This window comes from Prunus avium, chromosome 5 (assembly GCF_965620075.1).
Source record: "Prunus avium chromosome 5, drPruAviu1.hap1.1, whole genome shotgun sequence".
Taxonomy (NCBI): domain Eukaryota; kingdom Viridiplantae; phylum Streptophyta; class Magnoliopsida; order Rosales; family Rosaceae; genus Prunus; species Prunus avium.
This window is the reverse complement of record NC_142288.1, coordinates 15,730,970-15,745,188: the sequence shown is the minus strand read 5'-3', so window position 1 is coordinate 15,745,188 and position 14,219 is coordinate 15,730,970. Positions and strand designations below refer to the sequence as shown.

Genomic DNA, 14,219 nt, shown 5'->3' with positions numbered 1-14,219 from the left:
TTGCCTAAAGTGGAGCAATGCCAGACCCAACTTCGCTTCAACTTCCAGAAAGAATGGAGAAGAACCGACATAATATTGCTTATCACTCTTGTTGCCCTAATTTCTGTGTATTTGATTGGCTGTTATGCTTTTAGGAATGCCAGGACCTTTTCAGAAACTACAATTTACAAACAGGGCTATACCTAATAGTAATAGCTAAGGATGCTTGGGGTGAGGCCGCCACAAGTTCAAACCTCATTCTAGTAGATTAGATTAAACTTGTTAGCAATAGTCAATTAATGAGGATTAGTTTGGCACCTACAATGGTCGGTAGCCTACAATGTTTAGTCAATTAATGTGTTAATTATGTAGTAAATTAATGTGTTAATTATGTAGTCAATTAATGTTTGGCACCTACAATATTTGGGGGGCTTGACTAGTTTGGTTGCCTAATTAGTTTGGTTGCCTAACTTGGTTGGTTGCCTAACTTGGGGGGCTTGACTAATGTCTTAGGAACTTGTATATATATGTGTTGATTTTAAGTAATGAAACATAAGTGAAAAATCAGAAAATATTCTACAACTCTCATTCTCTCTACACTTTCCACTCTCTACTCTCAATATTCTCTATGTTTTAGCATGGTATCAGAGCCTAATGGCTAATCCTTAAGATCCTCTATCAAATTGAGAGTCGTTGGCGTTTTTTCATGTTGCTGTAAATTCTCTTGTTTCCATTAAATTTCCTCTCTTTTATCTGTATGGGCAATAAGTCCCTTGGCCACGATGGCCTAATTTGTTTCCTATGGGCAGTACGTTCCTTGATCACTATGATCTCTTTCCTCCGTGAGCCTCGTCATCGCTCACTGAGCCATTTCCTTTCCTCCGCGAGCCTCGTCACCGCTCGCTGAGCCTTTTCCTACTCGGCCTTGTCTCTGTCATGCCGAGTTACACTATTGCCGTTGTTCCCTTTGCACAGCCACTCTGGTGTTTGCATCATCTCTCAAGCTCTAACGAGCTTCCTTATGTTTTTTCTTTGACTTTTCTGCTGGTCTCTATCTTCTTTGCTGCTATCTTGAGCTCTCTTTCTCCTTCTTGTTTTTTAGCACCCTTTCTTTGTCTCTCTTTTTTTTGGTGGGTTCCTTTTTTGTTTGTTTGTTTCTTATCACATATTGCCTTTCTTCATCATTTCCTCTTGTGCCCACGTGATAGGTGTCTTGCTTGTTACATTCCATTTTCTTAATACTACTATTCTCTTTTTTATGGTTTCTTTTCTCACCACCAATCTCATACTTCTTATTTTATTCCCTTTTATTTCCTTAAATTATTTCTTCCACTGTATTTCCATCCCATTTTTTGTCTGGTATATTTCTTCTCCCTTGTTGCCTTTCACTTTTCTCGGTGTTACCCACGGGTGTTTTCTCCTCATCTCTTCGTTCTCATGCACACTACATTTGTGCTTAATGTTTTGGTGGGTATCAAAGTTTTCTGTCTACCTATATATATATATGAAAATCTTTTCTTTGCTACCTCTTCTCTTTCACGCCAATAACTTGGCTTCCTTTTCCCTTTATTTTATTGGACTTGTTTTGCACCATATGCCTCTTCCGTTTCAACACCTCTTACACTTGTCCACATCACCTACCCTATCTATACAATATTCATCCCTTTCTCTCTATGTGTGCATACACGTCATCCACCTTCATTCATTTTTAATCCTTCTTTCTTTTTGGGTTGCAGACTCTTTTCCATCTTTTCTTCCTTTTCTCCAGTTGTCGGATGCCCATCTCCATTCCACCTTTCCTTGCATTTGTTTCTGCCACGAGACTGCCATGTTTGAGTCTCTTTACTATTATTTCATTTTCTCTTCTTCCAAATCTCGACCCTCTACCAGTGTCAGATTTGAGGGGGAGATAGATGCAACTTTATTTGGGTGCTGCAACTTTATTGTCATTACCGGTGTTGCTTTCTCCAAATCTCGACTCTCATACGTCGTCGGATTTGAGGGGGAGTGACACTGCTGCTCATCTATTCCGCTGCCTGCAATTCAGTTACCTATCTGCCATGACTGATTCTTCTACATCTGAGCTTCAGTCAGCTTCTGTTTCTCAAGTGCCACTGCTCTTATGGTTCTGACAACCCCTTCTCTTCAGGGGGAGATGAGGAGTGAAGAGAAGTTGTGTCTGCAATAATGGAAGTATTTGTGACGCTGCTAGTATTGTTGTTGCTGCCTACTATATCCTTTGCTGGTGCCAGTGTCTTAGATTTCTCTCACTGGTGCCAGTACCACTGATCATATGGCTCCATTGACCCCTTCTCTTCAGGGGGAGATGGGGAGTGAAGAGAAGTTGCCTCTGCTGTTGCTACTGCCACAGTTGTCTGCCCTGCCTTGTCTTGCTGGTGCCAGTGCCTTATATTGCTCTTGCTGGTACCAGTGTTGCTCTTGCTGCTGTCAGTGTTGTTGTCTCTTGTTGAGGACAGTGTTGTTGTTGCTTCTACCGTGTTCTTGCCTTTGCTGGTGTGTTTCCGCTGTGTCACGCCCGTTGACCTTGCCTTTGCTCTTGACTTTCTTTACCTTGCCTTACCCTATTTTTTAGGGTTTGGTTGCCTTTGCCTTTGCTTGGGTTTGGTTTTCCTTGCCCTTACCTTTGTCATGCCTTACCTTATCTTTAGGGTTTTGTTGCCTTATCTGGGCTTTCTTTGCCATGCCTTGCCACCTTGCCTTTGCTTGGCCTTTATTTGCCTTACCTTGCCTTACCCTTTCTTTTTAGGGTTTGGTTTTACCTTGACGTGCCTTTCCCTATTTTAGGGTTTGGTTTCTGTGTCCTTGCCGTGTTCACAGGGTTTCTGTGTCCTTGCCGTGTTCACAGGGTTTCTGTGTCCTTTGCCGTGTTCACAGGGTTTCTGTGTCCTTGCCGTGTCCACAGGGTTTCTGTGTCCTTTACCTTACCTTTGCCGTGTTCACAGGGTTTCTGTGTTCTTTGTTTTGCCTTTGCCTTGTTCGCATGGTTTATGTGATCTACCGACCAACCGGCTGCACTTGGATTTGGTGTTGCCACCGACAGACCGAAATGATTAACTTCGATGTGGCCTTTGCTCCACGTGTGGCCCACCATGTAGTGGTCCCACGTGAGGGGGCATGTTGAAGTAGATCGACATTCTATTAAGAAGAAGCTTGATGCGGAAATATTAATAACGACAGTCTCTCTTTTGGCAAGTTGGTCATTGATGATATCTATGCACCAACTTGAGGGGGAGTGTTAGCAATAGTCAATTAATGAGGATTAGTTTGGCACCTACAATGGTTGGTAGCCTACAATGTTTAGTCAATTAATGTGTTAATTATGTAGTAAATTAATGTGTTAATTATGTAGTCAATTAATGTTTGGCACCTACAATATTTGGGGGGCTTGACTAGTTTGGTTGCCTAATTAGTTTGGTTGCCTAACTTGGTTGGTTGCCTAACTTGGGGGGCTTGACTAATGTCTTAGGAACTTGTATATATATGTGTTGATTTTAAGTAATGAAACATAAGTGAAAAATCAGAAAATATTCTACAACTCTCATTCTCTCTACACTTTCCACTCTCTACTCTCAATATTCTCTATGTTTTAGCAAAACTATCCCTTGTATTAAAAAATCATTTGTAATGCAAAAGTCAGCTGTGCAGGCAAGACTTTAGGGTTTTAGTAGCTGCTGCAAAAAGATATAACCTGTAAGAACCAACAAAAATCAACGAATGATTTCTCTCTCTCTCTCTCTCAGACCTATAAACACCGCCGCCTCTCTTTCCTCTCTTCGCTTCGTGTTTTAAAGTTTTGTTACAGGAAGAAGTGATTGTGGATCGGGTCGGATCGGCGCAGATCGAACAAAATCTAGTGGAATTGTATCCGAGTATAATGCGCAATCAACAGGGGTTGGAGGGCAGAACAACCTGAAGAACATGCGGAGGTCGACGGTCCTTCATTCTTTCCGAGATCAATTTCAGCGACATTTTCTATGTGCCATTCATAGGAGGTACATTTCATTCTTTCTGAGACATTATGTATGCTAGTATATAATGTTAGAATACATCTTTTAAAACACTCATTCACCTGCTAAACAAGAAGACACACATAATCCTCCAAAACACAAGCTATTCTTCTACTCTCAGTAAACCAAAATGCTTTTGCTAATGGATATGGTTTTAAGCTTCACTATTATAAGTTGTCCTTGTTTTTTAAATAATGTGCCATCTTGCTAATGTGATGTTGTTGTTGGCAGTGCACAGAGCTTTACTTGGACTTATTCAGTTGTTGCGCATCTACCCAGATGGTGCATTGGGTTCAGTAGGATACAATAAGAAAAAAAGGCGTGCCCTGGCCATCAAATCTCGTAAAGCACCCCAAATATTTGGCACTTCTGAACGTCAGAAGTTAATTAATGAGGTACAAGGTTTCTTTGCAACCAACATCGACTAACATCTCATAATGAAAACTTGCTAAAGGATAATAATATTTTAATTTCACAGATTCATGATTATATGCTCAGCAAGACACCCCCTCTTCCTTCAAACAGGGGAAGGGATATCCAGGCGAGTTACCAAAATGATTTAGACAAAACAATGCGAAGCATCCATATCTTGGTTGGGAATACAATTAATGCTAACAACTCCAAGCAGGTAGGAATTTACGATTTTTAGAATAACTGCTCCAAGAAAGCAAAACAAGACGTCTCCAGTAGATAAACCAGCTCGACTTCCAGAGAAGACAACCAAGAGTGATGAACTGAGGTGATCTGTAGTGTAGCCCTCTTTTTTTTTTTCTTTTTTTTTTAATTTTTTTATTTATTTTTATACAGGCATGTTGCCGATTAGGATTGTTACCACCACAAAGATTCGTTGTGTAAAAGTTTCAAAAAACCTTTTTAAGATTTTTTATTTCGATTTCGATTCAATTGAAAACAGCATACATCATCATTTATAGGATTAGAGTTTGGAAACATCATACATCATCTATATATTTCAATTCGATTTCAATTCAATTGGGCCAACCCAATTAGTTAGATTTTGCAGGTTTAGTTGGTTTGGGCTTGACCCCAATATTAGTTTTTTTATAGCCCAATATCAGTTCTTTTTCAAATCTCCAATATTGGTTTATTTTTTCCAAAAAGCTAAATATCAGTTTTTAAAACAGGCCAGCCATAAAGCCATTTCGTTTTACAGTATTTATTGTTGTAATCTTATAAATTCAACTATAAATCCAACAGTTTCCAAGGAAATAGAACAGATATGTGCTTGCTATAGAGATTATACATGTGCTTACTATCAATCCAAGTATGATTTATTAGTTCTTACAACACATGACAAAAAATATACATAAAGCAAGAAATTCATGTTACACTTACAACCCATGACCCCCAAAAAAAAAAAACACAGAAAACAATAGCTGCAGCAAAACTCTAGGTCATCAACCAAAAAACCTTCATCCAACTAGCTGTAGCAACATCCATCAAAAGAAAACCTGCATCAAAACTAAGCAACCAAACCAACAACACTAGAATAATTAAATCTGTTAAGTGATGACATGACACATTTGGGATCCATATATATTTTTAAAATAAATTAATATATTAGTAAAGTTTTCATAAAATTCAATTAAATAAGAAATATGATTTCTTTTAAAACAAGCCGAAACAATTATAATCCAACCATTCCAAACAAGATGATTGTGAAAGGATTAATTGAGATGAGAGAACTTGATCCAATGATTCGTATGAGAATGAAATCTTATCTTGTCTGTTTTTGGATTTTGTATAAATCTCACTACACCTACCAAATCGTGCAAGTGGTTAAGTTGGGGATAATATCAATGTTAGTAGTGGACATCGAGTCATCCTCTGAAATCTTAACATGGTATTATACATGGCCGGTTTACTGGGCCCAATTGAACCTGAATCAAATGAATCTCGAGGCCTATAGACTCCAAGTAAATCTTCATTAAGAAAAGACCTAATACTATCAGGAGGATCATGGAAGGTTGACAGGCCCAACTCAAAACATGAACTTAATTCAGTTAATCCATCTGTCACCATATTGCACTTACGATATACATGATGAATAGAACAAACCCAGTTTCTGTCTATATAGTCTTGGCATCCCCACAACATAGCAGCAAGAGGATGAAGGTCTTCCACATCTTTATTAAGCAGATGTACCGCAATTGCTGAGTGAGGGATATTGGTTGCAATCCCTTTCTTTGTTAGCTTATTAATTTCTGTATTTCATACTCATAAAATTGTATCCGTTTTCAGGATTTAAAAAAAAAACAGCATTGTAGAAATTCCATTTCTTTATTTTTTTTTTCTTCTTTTCTTCATTGTAAATTATTATTATTTTTGCTTTGAAATCCCAAGTATTCACATTCATATAAAGAGAGAGAAGACAAGGAAATAGGGAGAAGAGAGAGGACATAAGTTTAATATATTTTGAACTGTAAATGAATAAATATTTAGAGATGTTCTTTCCGTTCAATAAGTAAACAGCAAATTAGCAACTCAGCAAAACAACCCAGTTTACTCTTTCATCAAAGATTCTTCAAAACCAGGTGTCAAATATTCTTCGTTTGCTTCCTTGTGGTGGTGCTTTATTTTATTTTTATTTTTATTTTTATTAATTAATTAATTATTATTTTATTTACAGTCAGTATGTTGTAAGCCACCCACACATTACACAATGTGGCTACACGTTTGTGACCCCAACATATTGGATGAGTCCCATAAACAATGCAGCAGACATGGATTGCCTAAAGTGGAGCAATGCCAGACCCAAACTTTGCTTCAACTTCAAGAAAGAATGGAGAAGAACCGACATAATATTGCTCATCACTCTTGTTGCCCTAATTTCTGTGTATTTGATTGGCTGTTGTGCTTTTAGGAATGCCAGGACCTTTTCAGAAACTACAAACAGGGCTATACCTAATAGTAATAGCTAAGGATGCTTGGGGTGAGGCCGCCACCAGTTCAAACCTCATTGTAGTAGATTAGATTAAACTATCCCTTGTATTAAAAAATCATTTGTAATGCAAAAGTCAGCTGTGCAGGTAAGACTTTAGGGTTTTAGTAGCTGCTGCAAAAACACATAACGTGGAAGAACCAACAAAAATCAGCGAATGCTTACTCTCTCTCTCTCTCTCTCTCTCTCTCTCTCTCTCACCTATAAACACCGCCGCCTCTCTTTCCTCTCTCCGCTTCGTGTTTTAAAGTTTTGTTACCGGAAGAAGTGGTTGTGGATCGGGTCCGATCGGCTCAGATCGAACAAAATCAAATGGCTGTGAGTATGGTGTCGCCGGGGTTTAAGCCGCGGCCGGGGTTTAAGCCGCTGCTGACGTTTAAGCGGCCGCCGGGGTTTAAGCCGCCGCCGATCGATATCAAGAAGTCAAAAGTGGCGAGGCTCATTAAAGCGGAGTTGAAGGAGATGCAATCCAATCCCTCCAACGATTTCAAGTGCCTCGCGCTCGAGGTTACGTTTACTTTTCCAATACCCCTTTCGTTTTTTATATTTATAAATATTTTTTGGTTTAATTTCACTTTGAAGGATAAGTTAAGAATTTGGATTGGTGATTCTGAATTCCATTTGAATTTTGTGTTTTGGGTTCGACCTCAATTGTTGTTTTTAGCATTCGATTTTGTTTTAAGATCATTTTATGGTCATTTTCAAAAAATTAAAAAAGCCTTTTTCTATTTTTTGAAGAACTATACATTGGGCTATTGAAATTGGGCTGCTTGTTCGGCCAAAATGCTAATTATGAATCTATCGATATCTGTATAGCTGTTAGCTCATTGATATTTGTTTTCAGGATAACCCATATGACTGGCAATTTGCAATCAGAGGCCTTAATGGAACTGAATTCGAGGGTGGAATTTATCATGGCCAGATGCAGTTTCCGGTGGAATACCCAAACCAACATCCTATATTCACGTTGTTGACGGTAATATATGTACTTGTTGCCTTTTGAGGTTTATGGGCTCTTTTGCTACTTAAGTTAGATTCTTATTTCTTTCTTTTTCTTTTTTAAATTATGACAGTCGTGATGTGTTTACTTTACTTGTAGGAAAATGGTCTCTTCAAAACTCACACCGGGATCAATTTGAACCATAATTTTGGGGAGCCATTCACTGGTACGTTTCATTCTTTCTGAGACATTATGTATGCTAGTATATAATATTAGAATACATCTCTTAAAACACTTACTCGCCTGCTAAAGAAGAAGACACACATAATCCACCAAAACACAAGCTTTTCTTCTACCCTTAGTAAACCAAAATGCTTTTGCTAATGGATATGGTTTTAGCCTCACTATTATATGTTGGGAGATTCACTATTATATCCAATATGGGGTTTAAAACCTCATTAAAAAACACTCAAAACACTTGATAGGGTATCAAAGTAATTTAATAATCAAAATTAAATTCAATAGGGCTAGCTGTCACTTTTTGGGTTTTTTTTTTGTTCTTTATAAAAAATAAAGAGTGCTGCTAAACAAACCCTAAAATTAACTGAGTACACCCTACTACCATCAAGGATTTATAAGAATCAAGCTTTGAATGGAAGGAGCTACCAAATCTACTCCCACAACAGCTTACGAAATTAAAGATTTTGATGCAAACCCAACATCTAAAAAGAAGGCACAAATTAATGTAAAAAGAGAAACATGATTTAGGATTGGTATTAGGGTGTTGTGTGATAGAATGTATTAGGGTTCGTTTAGCAACACTCAAATTAAATGGTGTAGAGTTTATCTATATCACTAATACTAAGAATGAGTATATAACTAAATATCTCTTGACTGCATGACGTTGTCTTTTTATAATGTGACATCTTGCTAATGTACTGTTGCTGTTGGCAGTGCGACGTGCTTTACTTGAACTTATTGATTTATTGCACACCCACCCAAATGGTGCATTGGGTTCAGTACTAGAAGTAGAACACAATAAGGAAGTAAGGCGTGCCCTGGCCATCAAATCTCGTGCAGCAGCTCCAAAATATGGCACTACTGAACGTCAGAAGTTAATTGATGAGGTACAATACTTACACAAAGTTTCTTTGCAACCAATATTTCATGATGACAACTTGCTAAAGGATGGTATTAATTTCACAGATTCATGAATATATGCTCAGCAAGGAATCCCCTCTTCCTTCAAACAGGGGAGGGGATATCCGGGTGAGTTCCCAAACTGATCGAGACAGTAGAAAGTGGGCAGGATTTCCAGTGGTGACGACGATCATTCAACAGGAGTTGGAGGAGATGCAATCCAATCCCTCTGACGATTTCAAGTGCCTCGCGCTCACGGTTACGTTTACTTTTCCAATACCCCTTTCGTTTTTTTTTAATTTATAAATATTATTGTTCTTTGACTTTTGGTTTAATTTCACTTTGAAGGATAAGTTAAGAATTTGGATTGGTGATTTTGAATTCTATTTGAATTTTGAGTATTGGGTTCGACCTCAATTGGTATTTTCAAATTTGTTCGCTGTTTGGCTATTGAAATTGGGCATGTTGTTTGGCCAAAATGCTAATTATCAATCTATCGATATCTGAAGTTTTTGATTTGGTAGCTCATTGATATTTGTTTTCAGGGGAACCCATATGACTGGCAATTTGCAATCAAAGGCCCTAATGGAACTGATTTCGAGGGTGGAATTTATCATGGCCGGATCCAGTTTCCGGTGGAATACCCAAACCAGCATCCTATATTCACGTTGTTGACGGTAATATATGTACTTGCCTTTTGAGTTTATGGGCTCTTTTGCTACTTGAGTTAAATTCTTTTTTCATTCTTTTTCTTTTTTAAATTATGATAGTCATGATGTGTTTACTTTACTTGTAGGAAAATGGTCGCTTCAAAACCCAAACCGAGATCAATTTGAACCATAATTTTGGGGAGCCATTCACTGGTACATTTCATTCTTTCTGAGGCATTATGTATGTGCTAGTATATAATATTAGAATACGCCTCTTAAAACACTCACTAACCACCTGCTAAAGAAGAAGACACACATAATCCACCAAAACACAAGCTATTCTTCTACTCTCAGTAAACCAAAATGCTTTTGCTAATGGATATGGTTTTAGCCTCACTATTATAAGTTGTCTTGTCTGCGTTTCCTTGTTAATGTACCATCTTGCTAATTACTGTTGTTGTTGGCAGTGCGAAGTACTTTACTTAAACTTATTGAGTTATTGCCCACCTACCCAAATGGTGCATTGGTTTCAGTAGAATACGATAAGAAAGAAAGGCATGCCCTGGCCGTCAAATCTCGTGAAGCAGCCCCAAGATATGGGACTGCTGAACGACAGAAGTTAATTGATAAGGTACAATATTTACACAAGGTTTCTTTGCAACCAACATCGACTAACATCTCATCATGAAAACTTGCTAAAGGATAATATTAATTTCACAGATTCATGAATATATGCTAAGCAAGGTACCCCATGTTCCTTCAAACGGGGGAGGGGATATCCGGGTGAGTTCCCAAAATGATCGAGACAGAAGACAGCAGGACATAGTTACCCAAAAAAGAAAAAGAAAGCAGGGCAACTTTTTCTTTTTTTGGAATACAATTAATGCTGACAACTGCAAGCGGGCAGGATTTTTCGATTTTGGGAAGAAGCTCAAAAGCCTATGGTGATGGTAAAGTTCGTTGTCATTATAAATTTACTTTTAATAATTATTTTGTGATTATAAATTTCGTTGTCAACATGTGAGAGGAGATAGTGACAAATCCCCTTTTCTTTTCCATGCTTGAGAGATAGTATAATATTGCTTGTATCTAAAAAGAAAGCTGGTAGGAAGTAGGAATTTGAGAATTTGAGAATAACTGCTCCAAGAAAGCAAAACAAGTCGTCTCCAGTAGAGAAACCAGCTCGACTTCCAGAGAAGACAACCAAGAGTGATGAACTGAGGTGATTTGTAGTGTAGCCCTCTTTTTATGTTTTTTTAGAGGCATGGTGCCGATTTAGGATTGTTACTAGGCACCTTTAGTTAATGGATTTTGGTTAATGATTTTTTCATTTTTGCTTTTTAGTTTTGATTGAATTTATTGAACTAATTTATTTGTTTGTAGTTGTTAATGTGGCTTGAATGTGTGCAGGAGCCCAACACGTGTTTGCTAATTGTTTTAAGCTCAAAATTGTGAATGTGTTTTCCACAGTGCTTACGTACAAATAATCTTCCTATGTCCTTTCCCCTCCCCGATAATCTTTCAAATTCAAATAGAGAAATTATTGGTACTTGGCACCCGAAACCAGCTCGACTTCCAGAGAAGACAGCCAAGAGTGATGAACTGATCGGTGATCTGAAGTGTAGCCCCCTTTTTATTTTTTTTACAGGCATGCTGCCGATTTAGGATTGTTACCACCACAATGATTCGTGGTGTAAAAGTTTCAAAAATCCTCGATTTTGCAGGTTTAGTTGGTTTGGGCTTGACCCCAATGTTAGTTTTTTCCAAAAAGCTAAATAGCAGTTTTTAAAGCAGGCCAGCCATAAAGCCATTTCGTTTTACAGTATTTATTGTTGTAATCTTATAAATCCAACATATTTTTTTCTTTCTAATAATCACAATCATCATCCAACATATCAGTTTCCAAGGAACTAGAACAGAATATGTACTTACCATCAAGATTATACATGTGCTTACTATCAATCCAAGTATAATTTATTAGTTCTTACAACACATGACAAAAAATATACATAAAGCAAGAAATTCATATTGCACTTACAACCCATGACCAAAAAAAACAAAAACACAAAAAAAAATAGCTGCAGCAAAACTCGAGGTCATCAACCCAAAAACCTCCATCCAACTAGCTGTAGCAAGATCCATTCAAAAGACTTGACAAAAAAAATCCGTCCAAAAGAAAACCTGCATCAAAACTAAGCAACCAAACCAACAACACTAGAATAATTAAAACAATGGTTAATTTGAACTTAGTATCTTGAACTCTTACCCTTAAGCCGCATGTTTACTCCTGCATTTTCAATTTAACAATAAAGTACCATGTGTTTGTAAATTTTTTCCAATGCGGCTCAACCGTTAGATTAGTTGTTAGAAAATCTATTAAGTGATGACATGACACATTTGGGATCCATATATATATATTTTAAATAAATTAATATAATAGTAAAGTTTTCATAAAATTCAATTAAATAAGAAATATGATTTTTTTTTAAACAAGCCAAAACAATTATAATCCAACCATTCCAAATAAGAGGATTGTGAAAGGATTAATTCAGATGAGAGAACTTGATCCAATGATTCGTATGAGATGAAATCTTATCTTGTCTATTTTTGGATTTTGTATATATCTCACACCTACCAGATAGTGCAAGTGGTTAAGTTGGGGACAATATCGATGTTAGTAGTGAACCGTGAGTCATCCTTCTGAAATCTTAATATGGTATCATACATGGCCAGTTTACTGGGCCCAATTGAACCTGGATCAAACGAATCTCAAGGCCTATAGACTCCAAGTAAATCTTCACTAAGAAAAGACCTAATACTATCAGAAGGGTCATGGAAAGTTGACAGGCCCAACTCAAGACATGAACCCAATTTAGCTAATCCATCTACCACCATATTGCATTCACGATATACATGATGAATAGAACAAACCCAGTTTCTGTCTATATAGTCTTGGCATCCCCACAACATAGCAGCAAGAGGATGAAGGTCTTCCACATCTTTATTAAGCAGCTGTACCACAATCGCTGAGTGAGGGATATGGGTTGCAATCACTCCCATTTTTTGAAAAAAAAAAAAAAGAAACACATAATTCTAATGCTTTTAATGAGTTATTGTAGTTTGAAACCACGCTGCTTATCTCTCTTTATAGAACAGTTATGACCACTAAACCTAGCAACTCTTAATCCACATCAAGAGCCAGTAATTATTATTATTTTTTAGCACAAATGATTGGAGGAGGGAGATTTATATATATATATATATATATTGTGTATGTGGGTTTCGAATCTCTGTCCACATGGGTGGGAGTGGAAGAGCTCAACCAACTGAGCTATACCCCATTGACCACATCAAAAACCTATAATTACATATTTTTGTTGCTTTCAAAAAGTGAGTCAATATTTACTCCCTCAGGCAAGGTCCTGGGTTCGAGTCTTAGCATCCATGTAGTGTGTGTGAGTTTAGTATGCTATTGTCCCTCTCAATAGGAAAGGTCCTAAAAAAAAAAAAGTCAATTATTATAGTTGTCACATGTTACACTAGATAACCTATTCTTTTAAATTATATGACCTCTATTTTTTAACACAACGTACGTTTAGCTCTTAAGATAATTTCCTAAAGACATAAAAGCATTTATTATATCTTTTAATCTTTTTATAGACCTATATTTTGAGTTGAAACGAAAAGCACCACTAGTGAGTAGTGAGTATTAACGTCAAATTTAAATATTATAATTTCACGTTTTTAATATGTTACTTTACATCCAATTTGAAGAGTAACTCTCGGTTTGAAAGTGGTGCTTTTTAATTAGTTAGTAGCCCTTTTTATGAAATACCTCAAGTTTTTCTTTAGAAACGTAAACTTTTTTTAGAAAGACATCATTTCATTGGGAGAAGAATAATAGAAAATAGACGACACCTCTCTTTTAGCTCAACCGCATAAAAAACATGCTTATACCTACCGCACTTAACAAATAAGCATGTTTTCCTCATTCTCCCGATTTGTTTAATAAAAAAGAAATCTCCCAATTGTAAATTCCTTTGAGAACACAACCCATTATTGCTTAGCATACAAAGTTTCATGGAAGGATGGCAGGTCCAACTCAAGACATGAACCCAATTCAGCTAATCCATCTGCCATCATATTGCACTCATGATATACATGATGAATAGATACAAATCTAGTTTCTGTCTATATAGTCTTGGCATCCCCACAACATAGCAGCAAAAGGATGAAGGCCTTCCATATCTTTTTTAAGCAGATGTACCGCAATCGCTGAGTGAGGGATATGGGTTGCAATCACTCCCATTTAAAAAGAAAAAAAAAAGAAACACATAATTATAATGTTTTTAATGAGTTATTGTAGTTTGAAACCACGCTACTTATCTCTCTTTATAGAACAATTATAACCACTAAACCTAGTGTTGAGACCCAAAAAGTCATGAGAAGCCCAAAAATATTTAAGGCCCAATATAACATATAATGTTGGTCATGCGTTAATCCAAACTGTATTTTGGGAATTA

At 37.0% G+C, this 14,219-nt stretch overlaps 1 protein-coding gene and 1 long non-coding RNA gene across 4 annotated transcripts; both read left to right on the top strand.

Annotated features, from left to right (window-relative positions):
• Positions 1-1,493: 1,493 nt before the first annotated feature.
• On the top strand, positions 1,494-4,936 carry LOC110772414 (uncharacterized). Its single transcript, XR_002529100.2, has 3 exons — positions 1,494-3,992; positions 4,239-4,402; positions 4,486-4,936. It is a non-coding gene; the product is annotated as an uncharacterized LOC110772414 (long non-coding RNA).
• Positions 4,937-6,793: 1,857 nt separating this feature from the next.
• On the top strand, positions 6,794-11,560 carry LOC110772415 (uncharacterized). 3 transcript variants are annotated; one of them, XM_021976846.2, is made up of 10 exons: positions 6,794-7,473; positions 7,811-7,942; positions 8,066-8,132; positions 8,861-9,033; positions 9,113-9,304; positions 9,592-9,723; positions 9,843-9,909; positions 10,164-10,327; positions 10,417-10,646; positions 11,107-11,560. In XM_021976846.2, the coding sequence occupies exons 1-9, from the start codon at positions 7,279-7,281 to the stop codon at positions 10,642-10,644; spliced, it is 1,350 nt and encodes a 449-aa protein (XP_021832538.1). In that variant the 5' UTR covers positions 6,794-7,278; the 3' UTR covers positions 10,645-10,646; positions 11,107-11,560. The 3 variants fall into 3 exon arrangements, 2 of the variants coding, with proteins under 2 accessions (XP_021832538.1, XP_021832537.1); XR_002529101.2 differs by having other exon boundaries at positions 6,795-7,473; positions 10,417-10,918; XM_021976845.2 differs by having other exon boundaries at positions 6,795-7,473; positions 10,417-11,560.
• Positions 11,561-14,219: the final 2,659 nt, after the last annotated feature.

Bases quoted from the DNA above. Each gene is read 5' to 3' on its own strand.
- LOC110772415 (XM_021976846.2), top strand. From the start codon at position 7,279: ATGGCTGTGAGTATGGTGTCGCCGGGGTTTAAGCCGCGGCCGGGGTTT. The intron at 7,474-7,810 runs GTTACGTTTACT...ATTTGTTTTCAG, and splicing joins TCAAGTGCCTCGCGCTCGAG to GATAACCCATATGACTGGCA. The intron at 10,328-10,416 runs GTACAATATTTA...TTAATTTCACAG, and splicing joins GACAGAAGTTAATTGATAAG to ATTCATGAATATATGCTAAG.